Below are 19523 nucleotides of genomic sequence, written 5' to 3'. Positions count from 1 at the left end.
AACTTGAAGGAGGTTTTTGGTGTCGTGAAGGAATACTGTACTATTACATTTTTAACTTTTTCCTCCCTATATAAGGCAGAAATATTGAGTTTGCAACAACCTTGAAAAGAATGAGTTTTGTAATTTTGGGGAAGAGAAGGCAGCAAGTACCCCTCCCTGCCAAATGTTTTTTTCATTTTAGTTCTTGGCCTGCAGTTGCTAAAGGGAGGAAGGTTTGGTTGCCACTGAGCACCGTGGTGAGAGTCTTTGTCAGGTCAGACAAGAGAGGGAAGAAGGAAGAAATCCCTGAGGAGAACGGCACAGAGGAAGCAGCACCTCTCAGGAGGCTTGGTTTTTTTTTTACTTTAATTTCCCTTGATTTTTTACTTTAATTCAGGCCTAAACCAGCAGCAGTGTCTGGGGCTTCTGTTCTTAGTGCTTTCCCCAAGAAATCCCCAAGGTGCAGCATGCCCCTCTGAGGGTCTGGGCCTCCTGTTTTGTTTGGTTTTGTTTATTTATTTATTTATTTAAAAAAATTGCTGCAGAGGTATATGCTAGCTCCTCCCTTAAACCTTGGGTTGCTGAAGTTCAACCAGTAGTTGTCTTTATAGCAATAGATGAATTGCTTATAGAAATATAAGGTGATAGTGATCTCTAATTATTCAGATAATTCAGATAATGAGAGCAAAAATTATTATTTTTTCTACTTCCTCAATATTGACCAGTTTGGGTCCTGTTTTTAATTTTTGTCTTCCTTTAGAGGGACCAACACTTTTGATCTTACAGTTTCTCATTTAGAAGCAGAGACATTAATGAGCATGCACATATTTATAGCAATATACAATGTATGCACACCTCTCTCCCACATAAAACTTTGCTCAAAAGGAAATCACAACTGAATAATTAATAAGCAGGATGTTCAATCTGCCCATAGTGCAGTGAATTATCCATTTTGATCAGTTTTCCCTAATTCTAACCTAAATTCTAGTTTCAATACTCGTGTAAGATGGGAGCAACATGGACGGATAACGGGAATTATCCTGAATTAGAAATTGCAAGTATGTTTGCTGTTCTCAAATGCACCTTACAGAAGCTGAGGGGGCGCTAAGGGGGCACTGAGGGCCAGGGTAAGGAAAAAGACCTGGGACCTCCTTTGCCCCTGGAGCTTCTGCCTCCTGGTTAACCCGGCCTTAGCCTTGCAATGGCTGCCTAGTAATGTTTGTAGAGAGATAGAATAAACGCCTTACATGCATTTTCATTTGGGTCTCACGGTGATGCTTGGGTATAGTTTTTTTGCTTTGTTTTGTTTTAAAGAGAGAGAGAAAGAGAGAATTTTCTTCTAATATTTATTTTTAGTTCTCGGCGGACACAACATCTTTGTTGGTATGTGGTGCTGAGGATTGAACCTGGGCCAAATGCATGCCAGGCGAGCGCGCTACCGCTTGAGCCACACCCCCAGCCCCTTGGGTATAGTTTTTGTTTGTTTGTTTTACAGGTAAGAGAACTGAGACTCTGAATGAATAAGTTATTGTCTCCCCTTAAGCCCTACTAGGAAATATAAGGGTGGCTATTGATTCCAAACTACCTGCGAGCCCCCTCACATGTCTGCGGCAGAGGCTGGCTGACATTCTCCCTGTGTTGTGCCAGGGAACTGATTCCTGTACTTAATAAATGCGTCTCACCCCTCCTCCCAGAGACCAGTTTTGTGTTATTTGAAGAGGCTTTGAAGAAGGAAGTAAGATAGCACAGAAGGGACCAGCAAGCCAGCAAGGGGCGGAGGACAGGGGAGAGATCCCAGTCTAAACGAGTATATGCTATCAAACAGTTATCTGTCACCCAGCATGGAGCCACACATCTGTAATCCCAGCAGCTGGGGAGGCCAAGGCAAGAGGATTACAAGTTTGAGGCTGGTCTAAGCAATTTTGCGAGGTTCTAAGCAAGTCAGCAAGGCTCCGTCTTAAAGTAAAAAAAATAAAAAAGGGCTGGGAATGTGGCTCAGTGGTAAAGTGTCTCTGGGTTCAATCCCAGTTCCCCCGACCCCTTGCTCCTCAAAAAAAGTTATCCGTGAAGGGCATCACATATATGGGCTCTCTCACTGAGCTATACTGCCTACCCTCTGATTTATTTTTTTGTTTTGGGTAAAATGTCAGGTAATTGGCAGCTCAGTCTCCTACAGGCCAAGTATTCTTTATTGGAAATTCTTGGGACTTGAAGTCTTTTAGATTTGGAATTCTTTTCAGATCTTGTAATATTTGCATATATATTTGCATATATGATATCATGAGATATCTGGGGAAGGGACCCAAGTCTCAATTTGAAATTTATCCATTTATCATATACACCTGCACACATGGTCTGAAAGTCATTTTGTACCACATTTTTAATATGCAGTATTTGAAGTGTGACCCATCACATGAAGGCAGGTGTGGAATTTTCCACTTGTAGTGTCATGTTGTCACTCAAAGATTTCAGGTTTGGGAGGATTCAGAGTTTGGATTTTCCCGTTAGGGATGGTTAACCTGCGTGTGTACGGCCACTTCACTAGTTGCCATGCATTTTCAGGAGCAGACTGGAGGCAGAACAGTATTGGTCTGACAATTTCTTAAAACCAAAATAAAACCATTCTTATCATCTTTTCCCCTAATCATTTAATTTGGTCAACTAGTCTTGCATGCTATTGGTCAAGGCTGACACCAACATCCTGTGACAACTTGACTGTTTTTTGGGGGGTTAGGGGTTGGGGTTGGGGATTGAACCCAGGGGCTATCAACCACTGAGCTATATCCCCAGCCATTTTATATATATATATATATATATATATTTTTTTTTTTTTTTTTACAGACAGGGTATCAGTGAATTGTTTAGGGCCTTGCTGTTGAGGCTGGCTTTGAACTTCAGATCCTCCTCAGCTCCTGCCTCAGCTGGGATTACAGGTGTGCACCACCATGCGCCCAGCACACAACTTAACTTTTAACACAAATTCTGTTTAAGAAATTCATTTTCATATCAAGGGATCTTTTTTTCTTTAATGAGAACTTGTATTCCCACACCAGGACATGAAGCTATGAATCAGAGTTAGGAAATCCTATCTTGTCAGTATTAAAATTCCAGACATGTGCACATATTTTAAGGCTCCTCAACTAATTCCACTACAAGCAGCTCAGTACCAGACTGTAGAATGGTATTCAAGACCCCCTTGTTATTTCTATTAACAAGAAAATTGTGACCCACAGTGGATAAGAAACTTGCCAGTTGTCTTCTAATTCCAATCTAGACTCTGGGTACTGGAAATAACCCAAACAAAAGCCAGAGGAGGCCCAAGGGATACAGCCTATCCCAGCCATGCTCCTGGGGCACAGGGCATTGTGAGAAGGGAGGGAGTATGTGTGTCTGTGGGCCCATGGAGCACACCCAGCCTGTCTCCAGGTTCAGCCCACTGTGTAACTCTAGCTCCTCTTCCCCAAGGCTTTCCTATCATTCTAAATTTATTTATTTATTTATTTATTTATTTTGCTGGGGGAACGTGTACCAGGGATTGAACTCAGGGCACTGGACCACTGAGCCACATCCCCAGCCCTATTTTTTAATTTTATTTAGAGACAGGATCTCACTGAGTTGCTTAGGGCCTCGCTTTCACTGAGGCTGGCTTTGAACTCGTGATCCTCCTTTCTCAGCCTCCTGAGCCCCTGGGATTACAGGCATGTGCCACTGCACCTGGCTCTGTCATTCTAAATCTGATCCTATGGAATTCTTTAGAGGCACCCTATTGTCCTTAATATCAAATACATCACTTCAGCATCACATGAGTCCCTTCCTATCTCCCGCTTTATTTTACATCGCTTTCCCTCTCAGGAGCCAGACCAGGCCACTCCCGCCTGCTGGAGCATTAGCCTTTGCTTCTCCGTGCCTGGCCTATGTGGTTCCCTCTACCCTCCCAGGAGCTCCTCCTGCAGAGGCTGGAGGGCACTTGTGCCTCTCCTTTGTTGTCCCCATCACCCAGGTAATGATGGGTTCGGTGCTCTCTAGAGATTGCCCATGAGTCAGGAGGCCACACCTGTCTTTTCTGGACTTGGCTAAGAGCAGTGCGACTGGGAGCAGGGATGAGAGGAGAAGGACAGAAACCTGCCTGAGTGGGGTTGAGAGAGAGTGGAAGAGCGGAGCTGTCATCAGTGATGAGAGGCAGTCCAATCCATCCGGAGGTGTTGCTGCAAAGGGGAGCAGGGAAGTGGACTGGGATATGGGTGGGGAAGTGGCATCAGAGAGGTCTTGAGATTTTACTTTTTAACATGAGAGAAATAATAGTATGGTTGTCGGCCATGGGGATGTGCTAGTGTGTAGGGTGGGCAATGTGTGAGTAGGGTGAGTGGCCGGGATGTGCAGGGCAGGGCCGGTCTTAAAGGTAGTGTGGGCAGCCATCTGGAGTGACAGAGATCCTGGGGTACCCAGGCTCAGATGCTGGAGGTGGGCAGAGGTGGTGGGGCCTGAGGGAGTTCTGATATGCTCAGTGAAGTTGGAAACACAGCTATCAAAGTGGGGAAGCGGGTGTTGAGGCGGGATGACAGGAGCAGGTGTGAGAGAGATGTGAAGGGAGGGAGACCACACGTGGACCAGGGACATGCACTGTGGTTGCTGGGAAATACGGAAGCCCAGCTGAAGTTGGTGTCCTGACTTTAAAGCAAGGCCAGTCAGCATGGTTGGGTATTTTTCTCTAGCTGAGTTAGTTGCATAGGTACCTGCTGAGAATACAGGGAAAGACAGATGTAATCCCTGCCTCCTGGAGATTGTTTTAGAAGGGAAGATGGGCTGAGACCAATAGCTCCTTCTTTAATTTAACTGCAATGGGTAAACACAGCAGACAAGAGAGATGTTCTGTTGTCCCCGTGTTTACTCACTGGTAAGATGTTAGATGTAACTGGGGGCCTGTCTGAAGTGAGTCATGTGTATACTGAATGAGGTCCTGTAAAGACCCCCCAACTCTTGCCTCCTTTTTCATTTGAATTGCGCAGTCTGTTGTAAAAGCAGAGTGGTCACAAGATGTGCTATAGTGTTGTCTTTCTTAGTGATCTGCTCTGATTTTCGTGCTCATTGTCATATTAGTTTTTAAGGCAATTAGGAAAAGTAGCATCTTCCCAAGACATCAGAACTGTCTAAATGGACCTACCCAAAGATGAAAGCAACACCAGAGGAAAACAGGTAGCATGTTTGAAACAATAAGGGTGGCTATTGATCTGTCCCATTCCTTTTCCTTTGAATCTTCCTGGAAGATGTGGGCAGTTGCTTAATGGTTCCCGTGGTGGGCTGAGAGAATGCACACACCTGCCATGCAGTGTGGCACCATGAGCAGTGGCTTAGTGGAAAGAGATGGAGGGCAAAGAAGGACTGCTGGTTATTTTAAGTATAATAGAATTTAAAGGTTTTAATGATAAAAAGAAACCCTTTGCTCTTGAATCCACAGGCTCCAAGACCCTGTGACATGTTCTGACTTTGAGAGAATTGTTCAAATAGCACTAGGAGGAAATGACCTCATTCTTGAACCTTGACATAAGGTCTAATTGAGGTTCTTTGCCTCACCATCCAACAAGGGGACTAGCCATGGAATTCCTCGCCTGACACTGGGAGCCTTTTCAGGTTTTTTCTTTCTGATTTGGTTGGTCAACTGGTCTTTCTGGGACCTGGGTCAGCAGCATGAAGTTGGTCAGGAGTGGTCGTGCCTGCCTGTAATAACTCTGTGGTAGAGCCCCGTTGCCTTCAATCTTTAGTAATACACACACACACACACACACACACACACACACACAGAGGCAGATTGGTAGGTACTGTCTCAAGCCAGCTGAATAAGAATCGCTGGGTATGTTAGTCTGCTTTCTGTTGCTGTGACAAAATGCTTGAGAAAAATCAACTTAGAGGAGAAAAGATTTATTTTAGCTCACAGTTTCAGAGGTTTTGGTTCGTGTTCACTTGGCTCCATTGATCCTGGGCCTGAGGTGAGGCAGAGAACATCATGAGGAGGGTGCAGACCAGAGCAAGGCTGCTCACCTCACAGCAGCCAGGAAGGAGAAAGAGAGAAGGAGGAGAAGCGAGGAGGGAGCAGGAACAAAATATGCCTCCAGCCCCAGTGACCTACTTCCTCCAATGAGGCTCTGCCTCCCAAAGCTTACACCACCTTCTAATAGTACCACAGGCCGGTGACCAAGCCTTTAGAGCAGAACTGTGGGTGGAAATTTCAGATTCAAACCACAACACTGGGTGTGAGACCAGCATCTGGATTTTACCAAGATGCTTATTAAAGTTTGAGTATTGTGACCTAAAACACTACTGATCTTTCATTTTAGTCCTGTGTTTTCAACTTATTTATTAAATTATAGGAAATAAATCGCTCCTGCCACTCCCATGAAGCCAGAGAGGTGTGCAGAAGCAAGGGCGGGTGCTGTCATGTTAGGTGAATGAACCAGGGCCGGTTCCAAGGAGAGCTTTCCTGAGAAACGAGAACAGGATTCCCTCCCTGGAACTATTGTCATGTTGAGCTGGATAATGTGCTGTTGCAGGGAGCTTCTGCACTGTGGAGGGTGCTTGCAGCATCCCTGGCCATTACCCACTTGATGCCAGTAGCACCCTTCAAGTTTTGGTTGTGGCAGCCAATGATGTCTCAAGACATTGCTAAATGTAGGTGCAGGTGGAGTGACAGGGAGTCACAGACAGATTTTTCTGCCCCCACCCTGAGAACCACAAGCTGAGAGTGACAAAGAGCCTGGGTGTCTTCAGAGGGGGTTACCTTGGAACAGGATATTTGACAGAGACAATGGAGTATGTTCATAGTTGAGGCAATAATATGTATCAGTGCTTATCAATTGCCAGGTATAGTTCAAATTGCACACATTACCTCTTTTTAATCTTTGCAACACCTTTTTCCCCCACTTTATAGGTAAATCAAGCTTTAGAGAAATTGTTACACAGAGAAGTTACTTAACAGGGATTCGGTTCTAAGTCCATGTGAAGCATCATGCCATATGGCTGAGCAGATAGACACGTCTCTACTAGTATTCTCTCTCTCTCTCCTATATTCATCTTTGGGTCTGGATGCCTTTCCCTGTCTCTTCAGAATCCAGTGAGAACTAGAGAGGAGAAACAGTCTTTTATTGGCAGAAGTGCAGAATTGACTTTGCAGACACTTGAGCTGGCTGGAAAAGCAGACATCAAAGCACCAGGTCTTCTTCCTTGCTCCTCAGGTGTGGCCCTGTCGCCTGGAGCCTGCCCCCTTGGCTTGCTTCCCCCGCCTCTACCCACTTGCTTGGTGGAAGACAGATCCCTGGTGCACACGGCCTGGGCCCTGTGCCTGGAATCAAAGGCTCTTCTGTGGAGGCCTGGGGGAGGGGGAGGGAGCACAGGACCTGGATGCCATTCACATGAAAGAGTCACTTAGCATTTTCCCTGGGCTGGTATCCAGTGGTGGGTTACAGAGTGCAGCAGAGAACTCTCTGGATCTCTGATTTCCATGTTTGCAAATCAAGAGGGTGGACCACCGGGGGTCTGAGAGTGTATATTACAGAGCAGGGACTCCTCAACACTGGGTGTGCATCAGAATCACCCACGGCCAGCCCTGTCTCTGATCCCCACAGGCCCTGTTTAAGATCCTAGGTGACTACAACATGCGATCCTCTACACTAGCCTGAGAGGGCTGGGACTGGATTGATATGATGTTTGAGTCCCTGCTCTTTCACCTGGAGATCACAAGGTGCTCATAATGTCTCTGGTCCTCAGTTTACTCATAAAACAAGAAAATTCAGAGCCTTGGTTAACTGACAGTCTCCAGCAGGCCTTCAGCAAGTCCTGACTTCCTCTGCAGCCTCCTGTCTGATGTTCTCTTGCCTGTGCTGTGCCTTGTACATTGGTGGACATTTGGGGTTGTCTCCACCTTTGACTATGTGAATGATGCTGCTGTGAATGTGGATGTCCCAGCATCTGTGGAGTCCCTGCTTTCAGTTCTTTTGGGTATAAACCTAGAAGTGGAGTTGCTGGATCAAATGGTAGTTCTGTGTTTAGCTTTTTGAGGAACATCAAACACTCCTGCATCTGCTGCATCATTTCACGTTCCACCTGCAGTGTGCCAGGGTTCCTATTTCTCCACATCCATGCCAACACTGGTTATTTTCTGTTAATTTTTTTTTTAACAATAGGCATCTGTGTTAGCTAGCTTTTCATCACTGTGACCAAGACGCTCGACAAGAACAATTCAGTGGAGGAAAAGTTTATTTGGGGCTCAGAGGTTTCAGTTCATGGTCATCCAGCTTCATTCTCTAGGCCCAAGGTGAGGCAGAGCATCATGGTGAAGGGAGTGGCAGAGGAAAGCTGTTCAGGACATGGCAGCCAAGAAGCAGAGAGAAGGAAGGAGCCAGGGGACTAGATGTATGATCCCCAAAGTGTGCCCCCAGCGACCCACCTCCTCCAGTCATGTCCCACCTGCTTACTTTTACCACCCAATTAGCCTTTTCAAATTATTAATCCTAATCCTCTGAGTAGGTTACAGTTCTTATAATCTAATCATTTCACCCTTGAACATTCCCACATCAACACAGGAGCTTTTGAAAAGGGCCATCTCATATCCAAACTGTAACACCATGCTAGTTGGCAGGGGAAGTGGTCAGATGCAAGCTTTTTTGGGGTGGGGCGAGTACTGGGGATTGAAGGGCACTCAACCACTATTTTGTATTTTATTTAGAGACAGAGTCTCCCTAAATTGCTTAGCACCTTGCCATTGCTGAGGCTAGGTTTGAGCTTGTGACCCTTCTGCCTCAGCCTCTCAAGCCTCTGGGATTACAGGTGTAATGAAGCTTTTTAAAAACAGATCCCTGTTTCTAGTCTCAGAGTTTTGTAGCTGCTGGTTCCTCTGCCTGAATCTTGCTTGGGTAACTTCTCATCCTGAGGGTATGGGAACTGCCTCTGCAAAGCCTTCTCTGGTCCTCAAACCAATTTATCCCCCTTTTAATCTCCTGCCTATTATTCTGTTCATTTCTTTCTTTTTTTAAGTTTTATAACTTTATTTGTCAATCAGCAGTTAGTTCTCATCCACATTGACTGTGTGTAGATTTTTGAATGTGGTAACAGAGATGCAGGTTACCCAAAATGGAGTTTGGTGAATCTTCATCTTCACCTTTTCTGGACAATAGCACACGAATACGACATGGGACATTCCTTGTTCCTTTGGCCCAGACAGCTGTTGAGCCTGGTATCAATCGCACATCTAGAGTTCCCATCTCCTTCATGGCAAATTTTCAGATTGCTTTGAGTGCCCAAAGAGCACATCTCTTGAAGCCCACTCCACAGATGCGCATGTGATGTTGATGGTGTATACCCAGGTCTGGACCTTGTTGAGGGCAGAACAGCCCTTCTTCTCATCACCCTGCTGTGCAGGAGCCATGATGCCAGGCCCAAGTTGGAAAGGAAGGGCGCGAAGGATTGTATTCTGTTCATTTTCTCTGCGGCTCTTGCCATAATTTCTATTACATAGCAGTTAATTCACTTTTCAAACTGCCATTAACTCCAGGAGGGAAAGGACCCTTTTGGTATAGCCTTAGGCAAACCTGGCTCTGAGCCAAGGGACTGCTACATATTAGGAGCTCAATCAACTGTGCCATGAAATCCTGGGTTGCCTGGTGCTCATGTTTATGTCCAATTGAGGCTGAACCAGGTGCAGAATCATGGTGAAGGTGTTGTTGGAGGGAGAGTAAACATGTGAGCTGGTAAAGGCAGAAGGTAAAACAAGGGCTTTGACCTTCAGCTTGTGTTCTGAGCTGACTGAAAGGAAATGATACATTCATGCTCCTCCTGCTAGAATGCAGGCCGCCTCCAGGGGTCAGCAATCAACAGGTTTGTTCAGAGCAGGCCTCTTCCTGAGATTGTGTCCTGCCTCTATCACGTTCAGTATAGTTTCCTTCATCTGCATAATAGAGATCATGATGTTACCTACTCTTTCGACCTGAGGTGAGTATTAAATGAGTTACTATATATAACTTCTAGCAGGGCCAGGCACATCAAAAGCTCTCAATCGATGGTAGCTATAATTTATTAATTCTCACTCTCACGCTAGAGAGACGTGGATTTTAAGTGAGGATTAGAGAACACTGATAATTGCTTCCTTCTGTCTAATACCTGGCTCTTGAAGCAGCTGTCTTATCTCTCCTTCTTTACAGGTCCAGAATTTAGAGAGCTCTAATTTTTGGTTTCTATTACCTCTCTAGGAATATTTTCTGCTATATGGTATGGCGGCAGGGGTGGGGATGGGGTCACTAACAATAATTTTACCAATATCTCACCAAACAGGAGAATCTGGATAGATGGGAGACTCTGGCTTCCACTGTGGAAGCCCGAGGAGCGGTGGGTTCTCCTTCTTCTTGATGTTGGATGCTAGAGCTTGGGTTTATGACCCAACTGTGGGTATTGGGGTGTTTCTGCCTCAGAATCTTGGATCTTGGTGGATTCAGGCATAGGCCTAGGATCAAACAGATCTTCTTGGCAATGGTGGGAGATTTCAGGGTCCATGCATGAGTGTCAGGGGTGTTGATGATCATAGTGGCATCCTAGGCAGTCTGTCAGGTTTTGTCTGTTTTGTTTTATCTATTTAATTTTCACATTGAAAAATAATATGCATAATAAAAACGACTAGTAATTCAGTAATAATTTGCTTTTTTTAAATAATAGTTTTATTGGGCTGGGTTTGTAATTCAGTGGTAGAGCACTTGTGTCTTGCATGTGTGAAGGCACTGGGTTTGATCCTCAGCACCACATAAAAATAAATAAAGATATTATGTCCATTTACAACTAGAATTTTTCTTAAATAATGGTTTTATTGAGTTATATAACTCACATGCTGTATAATTTACCCATTTGAAATGTATAGTTCTTTGGATTTTAATCTGTTCACAGAATTGGGCATGGATCATCAAATCAGTTTTAAAATACTTTTGTCCCCTCTCACTGATCAAACCCTCCCATCTCTTCTTACTCCCCCCTCCCCACTAACACCATGCAATACCAGTCTGCTTTCTGTCTATAGATGACAAACTCTTCTCCAACTAGAATTTAAAGATGCACTTTTCTTACCTGAAGGCAAGGTTCCTGCTTCAGTCTTATATTAATTCTTGTTGCAAAACAGATTACCTCCACGTTTAGGAGTTTGCTCTAAATTTTGTTTTAAAAACAAACCCACATCTCCTTTATCATAGCTTTTTGGGGGCAGGAATTCAAGCCTGGCTTAACAGAGGCCTTTGCCTCAGGGTGTTGCAAGAGACTGCAGTGTGTTGGCTGGGGCTGCAGTCTCATTTGAAGGCTCAATGCGGGAGGGATCTGCTTCTAAGCTCACTCACTTTGTTGTAGGCAGGATCTGGTTCCTTGTGACTATGAGACTGAGGGTCTCATGGTATAGTTTAGATATGATGTGTCCCCCAAAAGCTCATGTGTGAGACAATGCACGAAGGTTCAGAGGTGAAATGATTAGATGATGAGAGTTATAACCCAATCCCCTGATAGGGATTACCTGGTGGTAATGGTAGGCAGGTAGGGTGGTGGGTGTGATTTTGGAGTGTATATTTTGTCATGTCCTGAGCTGATTTTTTCTACCATACATTTCTGCCACAATATTCTGCCTCACCTTGGGCCCATAGCAACAGAGTCAGCCTTCTATGAACTGAGACCTCTGAAACCATGAGCCCCAAATAAACTTTTCTTCCTCTGAAATAGTTCTTGTCAGGTCTTTGGGTAACATCAGCAAAAAAGCTGACTGAAACACCTCATTTCCTTGCTGGTGATTGGTTGGAGGAACCCCCAATTTCTTGCTGTGTGGGCCTTGCTTCATCACAAACAGCTTGAGAGAATCTGCTAGCAAGAGTTTTGTAACCTAATCATGGAACTGGCATTCGATCAGTGTTGCTATATTCCTTTGGTAAGAAGCAGGTTACTTACGGGGAGGAGATAGCACAAGGCCAGGAGGTGGAAAATGGTAGGGCCGTGTTGGAGGCTGCAGGCAAAGGCCTGTCCTGCAGACCTCCCTGGAGTTCTCCAGCTACTCGACATCTTTTTAATGCATTGCTTTTTCTTTTTCTTTCTTTTTTTTTTTTTTTTTGTTTGAGCTAACCACAGTCTGTAACTCGTTTGCATCCAGGACATTATACTTGTTTGTTGGTGTTTGGTCATCTTGTGATTCTGGTTTTTATTGACCTTTCTGTGAGAGGCATAGCTAGATGGTAAAGGTTTCAGTGTTGCTCATTACACCTTTTTGTTTTCAAAGTTATCAATTCTGTGTCGATTTTATCACCTGAGAGTCAGCTAGCCAGCCCCTACCAGAAATTTTGTTTGAATATTAATCAGCATAAACACCAAAGAAGAGAAGAACAGAGACTTGGCCCCATCAAAACAGGAACACTGAGTCCTGTTAAAGGGACAGTTTGTAAATCCTCAGATCAGCTTGGGGTTTTTGTGGTTCATCCTCATTTGAATCATGATCGGAGGGTTGCTTTCCTCCTAAGAGGGTTTGTAGGATTTAAGCCTCAGAAATCCAAACTAGTTTAAATAAGAAAAAAGGATTTGTGGACTATCGTAGCTCAGAAATATACTAGGGAGGCCCATAGGATCAAAGAGGAACTGCAGAGCTCCTGAGCCTTCAATCAGTAGCTCAAGGCCAATAGTTCTCCCTCTGGCTCTCATGGATACCTCTGTCATCTTTGTGTCTTCCCTTCTTGGCCTCATTCTTTATTATTGCAAACAGCATATCTTATCTTGGTGATATGTGACCCTGGTTAACCCTGGATTGGGCTTTGAACCAGAAGAAAGAGAAAGGTTGGGTCAAATGTTTATTCTCATTATCAGGAAGATGGGGTACTGTTCCAGGTCAGGCCTGGATTTCATGAAGGACCATGGAAAACCAAATTCCACTACTGCCCAGTTCAGTCTTCAGTTTGAGCTCTTGGGCATGGACACACCATTCATGTACATAACTCCTAAATTTTTGGAGTTTCCCCAAAGGACAAGACAAAGCCACAGTCTGTGGTAGTGGTCTGACTGGGAAATGTAGGTTGGAGTGATTCATTTGGGGGCCATGCTTTTCATGGAGTCTTCAAATTAATTTGATTGCATCTAAGGTCCAGTGTCAGCCCACTGGCAAAGTAGAGACACATTAAATTTTTCCATTCTAGATTTTACTTGTCTCCTAACTACTTGACAGCTGAAAAAAGTTATTAGTAGAGACAAGAAGGCATTGGATGACAAGGAAAATAACTATCCATTTCATGGACTCCTGACTAAGGTTGAATTATAATAACAAAGATCAGAGCTTTTTATTTGCTGCACTTTCTGTGATTTGTGGGCAGACTGTTGTTTGGTTTTTGCTTTTTAAACTTTCAAGTAAGGGATGATTTGTGAATGATTTGTTTCAGAAAACAACGTATATTCAGGGACTCATTCATCTCAGGGCAAAGACTAAATCTTGTTTTCAGAACCACATAAATATAGGCTGAGAACAAGATCTGTCAAACACTTAACTTTTGGAAGATGTAATATTGGGCTCCTTTTAAATATGTATATTTATATATTTGTGTATATTGATCTAAGTTGCCATAGAATTCTTCCAGAGAAGTGCTATGGTGGGCTCTCTACTTATGCATTTTTGGCCTGGGACTATTTACAGCTGCTCTCACAGTTCAAGGCTTTAACAGCCTGACACTTTCTCTTTGGCAGTTCTTTATGGAGGGCCCTGTCTATGTTAAGTGCTTGAAGGAATTTTGTAGAGCCCACATTCCTATGGTCTGGGTTAGGACTCTCCCTCCAATAAGGAAGCAGCTCATTTTTACATTAGATTGAGATCCAATATCCAAGATGACAGTAGGGGGTGGGGAAGAGAAGATAAAACTTACTTGATGTCTCCTGGAGGCAAAGACTAGTATAGTGGTTAGGAACTCTCATTTTACAAACCCCATAGAGTTGTAAGATAATCAAGTAAAATATTTAGCATTATAAGGGCACATGGCTTTGCCACTACTATAGTAGTTACAATTATCTCGATAGTCATCATTTTTGGGTCCCTGTGCTTCTATTTTCTACCATGGACTTATTCCACTCCAGGCCTCCAGGCAAAGAGAAAATCACGACTATCACCACCTCCACCACCATCGCCACTACCACCTTTATCTCTACCACCTACACCTACACCTCCATCACCACCATCACTACATCCTCTACCATCACCACTATCACATTGACCACCACCACCTCCATCACCACTACATTTATCACCACTGCCATCTCCACCACCACCTCCACCACCATCACCACCATCACTTCTACCTTTATCACCAACACATCCACTACTACCGCCACTACCACTCCTACCTCCAACAATACCACTACCTCCACCTCCATCACCATTATGACCATCACCACCATCACCATTATGACCATCACCACCACCATCTTCACCACCACCTCCACCACCATTGCCACTACCATCTCTAACTCCACCACCATTGCCACCACCAACCACCTCCACCTCCATCACCATCACCACCATCACCAACAGTAGCAATGGTGGTATGGGGGTCTCTGGACAGAGGCATGGGAACAAGACTGACTTGAGTTGAGATGTAGAACTTGTCAATCAACTTCTTAGAGAGGCTGCTCCTCAACTATAAAATGAGTACAACAACACTTGTGATGAGTGTGAGAGATGGGCATACATTTAAGTGTGTGACACCCAGAAAGCCCCACTGTAGAAAAATGTCCCCCGTTGGCCATCTTCCTATCTCAGGCCCTCATGATGGTATAAGTGAGGATCTTTAGAAGACAAGTCTTGCTGTCCCTCTGGTGAGCCTTATCCCTATTCTCACTGGCCTTGAGTCAGACTTCATTGCTGTTAAGTCTGGCCCAATTTCCTTCAAACCAATGCCTGTGGTGCCATGATAATAGGCACAGCCACTCAGAAGTATGCTGATCACATAACACTCACCCTGGCATGGGAGCCAATGAGGAGGCAGAACAGAGATCAATCTCACTGCAGAAGTGAGAGGCAGGCCTAGGTCACATATGCCTGATCATAGATTTGTGACTTTGCATCAAGGTCAGCAAGAAACAATAGAAAATTAAAGATCTGTTTGATATAGAGGGGGAAATGACACTTAAAACCTGCTGAAGTCAGGTTGAAATTTCTCTCTTGTGTGGTACTGGAAAGCTACCCATCAATAAAAAAGACTTCTCAAGTTACTAATTCTTCACGTTGCAGATTCTTTCTCTGATGTCATTTCACATGGGTTGCTATTCAGGAAGGGAAGACATGTGGGGATATTGAAGGGCTCAGTGACAATTATTGACATTCTCTCTTCTATGTCTTACAGCCTACTTCTGCTTCCTCCTCACTGCTCTGGGTGTGACAGCGGGTGCCCATCGCTTGTGGAGCCACAGGTCCTACAAGGCCAAGCTGCCCCTGAGGATATTTTTGGCTGCTGCCAACTCCATGGCTTTTCAGGTGGGAAAAGAGGGTTTCTGCCCTGGGGACCCAGTGCGGAAGGCAGTGTGGGAGGAGGAGAGGGGTGGGCTGACACTCTCTACCCTGGTCCTGGTCAGTGCTCAGGCCCCGAGCACTCTCAGTCTGTCCCCATTTTTTCTAGCATTTCTGCTAGAAGCATGTCCTGAAGCCCTCAACACTTGTCCAGCTTAACCAGGGGCCAAGTTCTGTGCTGAGCATGAGCTATGTGTATCACATTTGATCCTCACAAGAGCCTCATGAGCCAGATGAGGAAATAGAAGTTTAATGAAGTTAGAGAACTTACCCAAGTTATAGGGCTAAAATCCAAGGTGGGCAAACGCAGATCAATCTGACTCCATAGTCATTATTCTTACAAATCAGTGTCCTGAGTTTACCCTACAAGGCCTTGGTGGAAAGGCTTTTTGACCCGCTGTTGGAAGACTCAGGGATTCTGCTCTGAGGGTTGCTGGTTGTGAATCAGTCCTCATCTCCACTTTATTCATTTGTAAAAATAAAGAGTATGATTTCATTTGCAGGGTTGTTATGTAATCATTGAAAATTCCAGGGACCTATCACAGTGTAAGAGGTCACCAGTGTACCAGGATTGGGCCCTATCCTTTAGGACAATTCCAGTCCTAGACCATTTCCCACCACCTTGGGCACTTTCTGAGCTGTTTGGATTTTGATTTGATCACAGATATTCTCCCCCCACTGCCCCTAATTCTTCACCTAATAATTCAGGCAGCACAAGTGGGAACACCTTGTTTCAAAGTTTCTGCTCTTATATGTGTGCAGATCAATCCAGGCTCCATTTATTTCCACCATTAGGAAGGAATGGTGATTCCTGAAGCTGCCTTTGGTTCCGGGGGAAGCAGACATCTCACAGCTGGCATGTCCACCCGCTTCCCTAGAAGAGAGCCTGACTGAGCGTTTCTCTTGTGGCTATGAATTCATGTCCCTGGCTTTAGGATTCCCTCTACAGATTCAGCTTTCACAGAGCAAACAGGACTTAACACGTAGATCAGTTTGGGAAACACAGTTGGTGATATGGATATGTAGTGGTCAGGCACAGTCAGAAATTAGTCCAGGGTCCTAGGAAAGACCCTACTACACACAAAGGAGAGCTTGGCTACTTCTTGGTTCCATGTTCTTAGTTCCCTGTTGGCAAAGGGAACTATGCTGCACTTTATTTTGAGTTTAACCATGTTCTTATTTCAATGTTGTATTCTGTTTATCATCACTTAGAAACTCATTGACTTAGTTCTGTGATGCCATTCAGGGCTGAACTCAATATTTTCATTTATTTTGTTCAAGCAGTTTATTATTTTTAACCTCCAGTTGCACATTCAAGTAGTTATAAAACATCCCTATTCTTGGATTTTTTTTCCAAGATAAATAACTCGTGACTGAGAGCCTAAAACTCTGATTCTTATTTTCCCAATGAAATTATTTGTTTGTAACTCAATATTTGAAAACCAAATTGTCCTTAACAAAACATCACATAACAGAATATCGGGCTGTGATTTTAACTTACTTGGGGAAGAAAATACATGGTACAGGGAAGTACCAAGATCCTTGGCTCTACTGTTTGCTAGATGTGCTGTTGGGTCTGCTTTTATGCAAATCCCAGGTTCTTTGTCTGCAAAAGGAGCATAATAATAATTGATAGGAGGATGAAATTAATGGGGGGAAAAAGCATTAAGCTTCTAATAGCGTTCTATTAGTATTATTCTTCCTCTTGTGTTTTATGAGAATCCACATACTATCTATCATTTCTATATTCTGATAGCTATCATATGGAAAACGCTCACTAGTTGTTAAATAAATTTAAAAAAATGAATAGCTTTGAAAAACATTTTTAGAAATCATCATATTCGACTATGCACACTTCCTTCAAGACCCACATTTGTGTTGAATTTTTTTATTCATTCAACAAATATTTATTAAGCACTTAGTAGAGGCACTGGATCTAACAATGAACAGCACTCAAAATCCTTGCCCTCAAGGGGGCTTTTTCATCTAGTGGGATATTAGAATTCCCAGAATATCTCAGTGGAAATTTCAGTGCTTCGTGGGTCTGGTGTTACATGACAATGTCACTAAGCAAAGGGTGTCTTTAAGGTAAGTATAGGGCTGGCTTCTATAACTATGTATATTGGTATCAGTGGGAAAGAACAGTCAGTCTAGATCACTTAATCTCCAGAGGAGAACAACCTGGAAGAGTGAAAAAATATGTGGTGATCTGCCCATGTAGGGCATTGACCCCCAACCCCAACTTAATGCAGCTATTGACTTAGTTCCCTTTGATGTTCTCCTGGATTTTTAAAATGTCTCAAAGGTTCTCCCCACTTTCCCTCCATCAGAATGTCCATATCTTTAGCCAAAATGGTCAAGGCATGCCATAGTTATCTCTGAGGCTAGATGCTGCAAACAAGATCCTGATCATTAAGAACAATCTTAAAATTGGGACTTAAACATTTGAAGGTCTCTTTTCTGTTTCTTCTGTAGAGAAGATAGGCATGAGTCAGGAAAAGTGGGGGCACTTTTAGTTTGAAAAGATGATGATGGAACAGGATTTCTGACAGGAACTGTAAAAACCCTCTAGCTCCTTTACTCCCTCGCATTCTGCAACGACCCCCAGAGTTCTGTTCTGTCCTTCTCCCTTTTTAATAGGATGCAAGTCAACCTAAAGATGGCTTGCAACTTCCTTATAATTTTGTCCTTGTCACTTGTGGACCCAGGTGAGGGATTCTTGCTGTTCAGTTGCCTCCAGTTTTCAGGAACAGTCATCAGGACTGCTTTGTGCTCTTGTGTTTGCACACTCACATCTGCCGGCTGCACTGACTGTCTTGTGAACCCAGTCCAATTAACACCTGCTAGATGCTTCATCCTCCTCAACAATGGCCCATTTCCTCATGGGGTCATGAGACATAAGATTTAAAGATGGAAGTGACCTTAGGGAATTCAGTCTAAATCCTCTTATCTTTACAAACAGGTGAACTTGTAACTCAGAGAACATTAATGACTTGTCAGTGGTGGATAGACTCAGACAGAAACTCAGGTCTCCTGAGCTTCCAGCTGGGGATCTTTTGGCTCACACATGGAAGTTCCTATGTGGTGCCCTACAGTGTGATTTGCACACAGCATATGGTTGGGTCAGTTTTTTTTTTTTTTAATCCACTCTGAATAGCCTTTGTCTCTTTGGAGGGTGGATATGATCCCAGGCCCTGATGCATGCTAAGCACATGCTCATTTGTGGAGCTACATCCCCAGCCCAAGTCTCTATCTTCTAACTTAGACCATCACATTTAAAGTAACTATTGATACAGTTGGATTAATATCTACTACGTTCCTGTCTTCTATTTATTACCCTTGTTCTCATTTCCTATTTCTGTTCTTTTCTGTCCTTTGTGATTTTTACTGATTTTTGCATGATTCTATTTTCTCTCTTCTCTTAGCATATCAATGACACTTTAAAAAAATTAGTGGTTTCCTAGAATTTGCAATATATTTTTACAATTAATCCCACTACACTTTCAAGTCATACTATACCATAGAGCACTTAACCTAGCATGCTTGAGACCCTGGCTTCAGTTACCAGCACCTCAAAAAAAAAATACTATACCACTTTGCAGTGTTGCAAATACCCAATTCATTTATCCCTCCTGACCCTTATACCATTGTTGCCATTCATTTTTATTTATTCTAGGCTAAAATCACCAGATGCATTGTTGCTAGTATTATTTTTGAGCAAACTGTTATGTTTTAGACCAGTTAAGAAATAAAATAAAAATATGTTTTTTATTTTATCTTCATTTGTCCCCTGATGCTCTTTCTTTATGTTGGCCTGATTTTTCTGACCTAAGTAATTTTCCTTCTGTTACCTTCATTGTCTTTGGTTTTCCTAGAAACTTCTTCTTGAGCTTTCAATTCTTTCCACTGCAACCTCTGGTAATGACCCTTAATGATGTGGTAATAAGGTGGAAGAAAGGGAAGCATTCTATAGGGATCTGGAACATCCCATACAAGCCCATGAGCC

At 43.6% G+C, this 19523-nt stretch overlaps 1 protein-coding gene and 1 pseudogene across 1 annotated transcript in view; one reads left to right on the top strand and one right to left on the bottom strand.

The window, feature by feature from the left end:
* Positions 1-19523, top strand: part of Scd5 (stearoyl-CoA desaturase 5) — a 138970-nt gene that overhangs the window by 65979 nt on the left and 53468 nt on the right. Inside the window, exon 2 of the mRNA XM_005339321.5 lies at positions 15354-15484. Coding sequence (XP_005339378.1) covers positions 15354-15484 — 131 coding nt within the window. The remainder of the gene's footprint in view (positions 1-15353; positions 15485-19523) is intronic.
* On the bottom strand, positions 9032-9421 carry LOC101972048 (large ribosomal subunit protein eL31 pseudogene; annotated as a pseudogene).

This window comes from Ictidomys tridecemlineatus, chromosome 9 (genome assembly GCF_052094955.1).
Source record: "Ictidomys tridecemlineatus isolate mIctTri1 chromosome 9, mIctTri1.hap1, whole genome shotgun sequence".
Classification (NCBI taxonomy): Eukaryota; Metazoa; Chordata; class Mammalia; order Rodentia; family Sciuridae; genus Ictidomys; species Ictidomys tridecemlineatus.
This window is presented reverse-complemented; position numbering and strand designations above follow the sequence as displayed.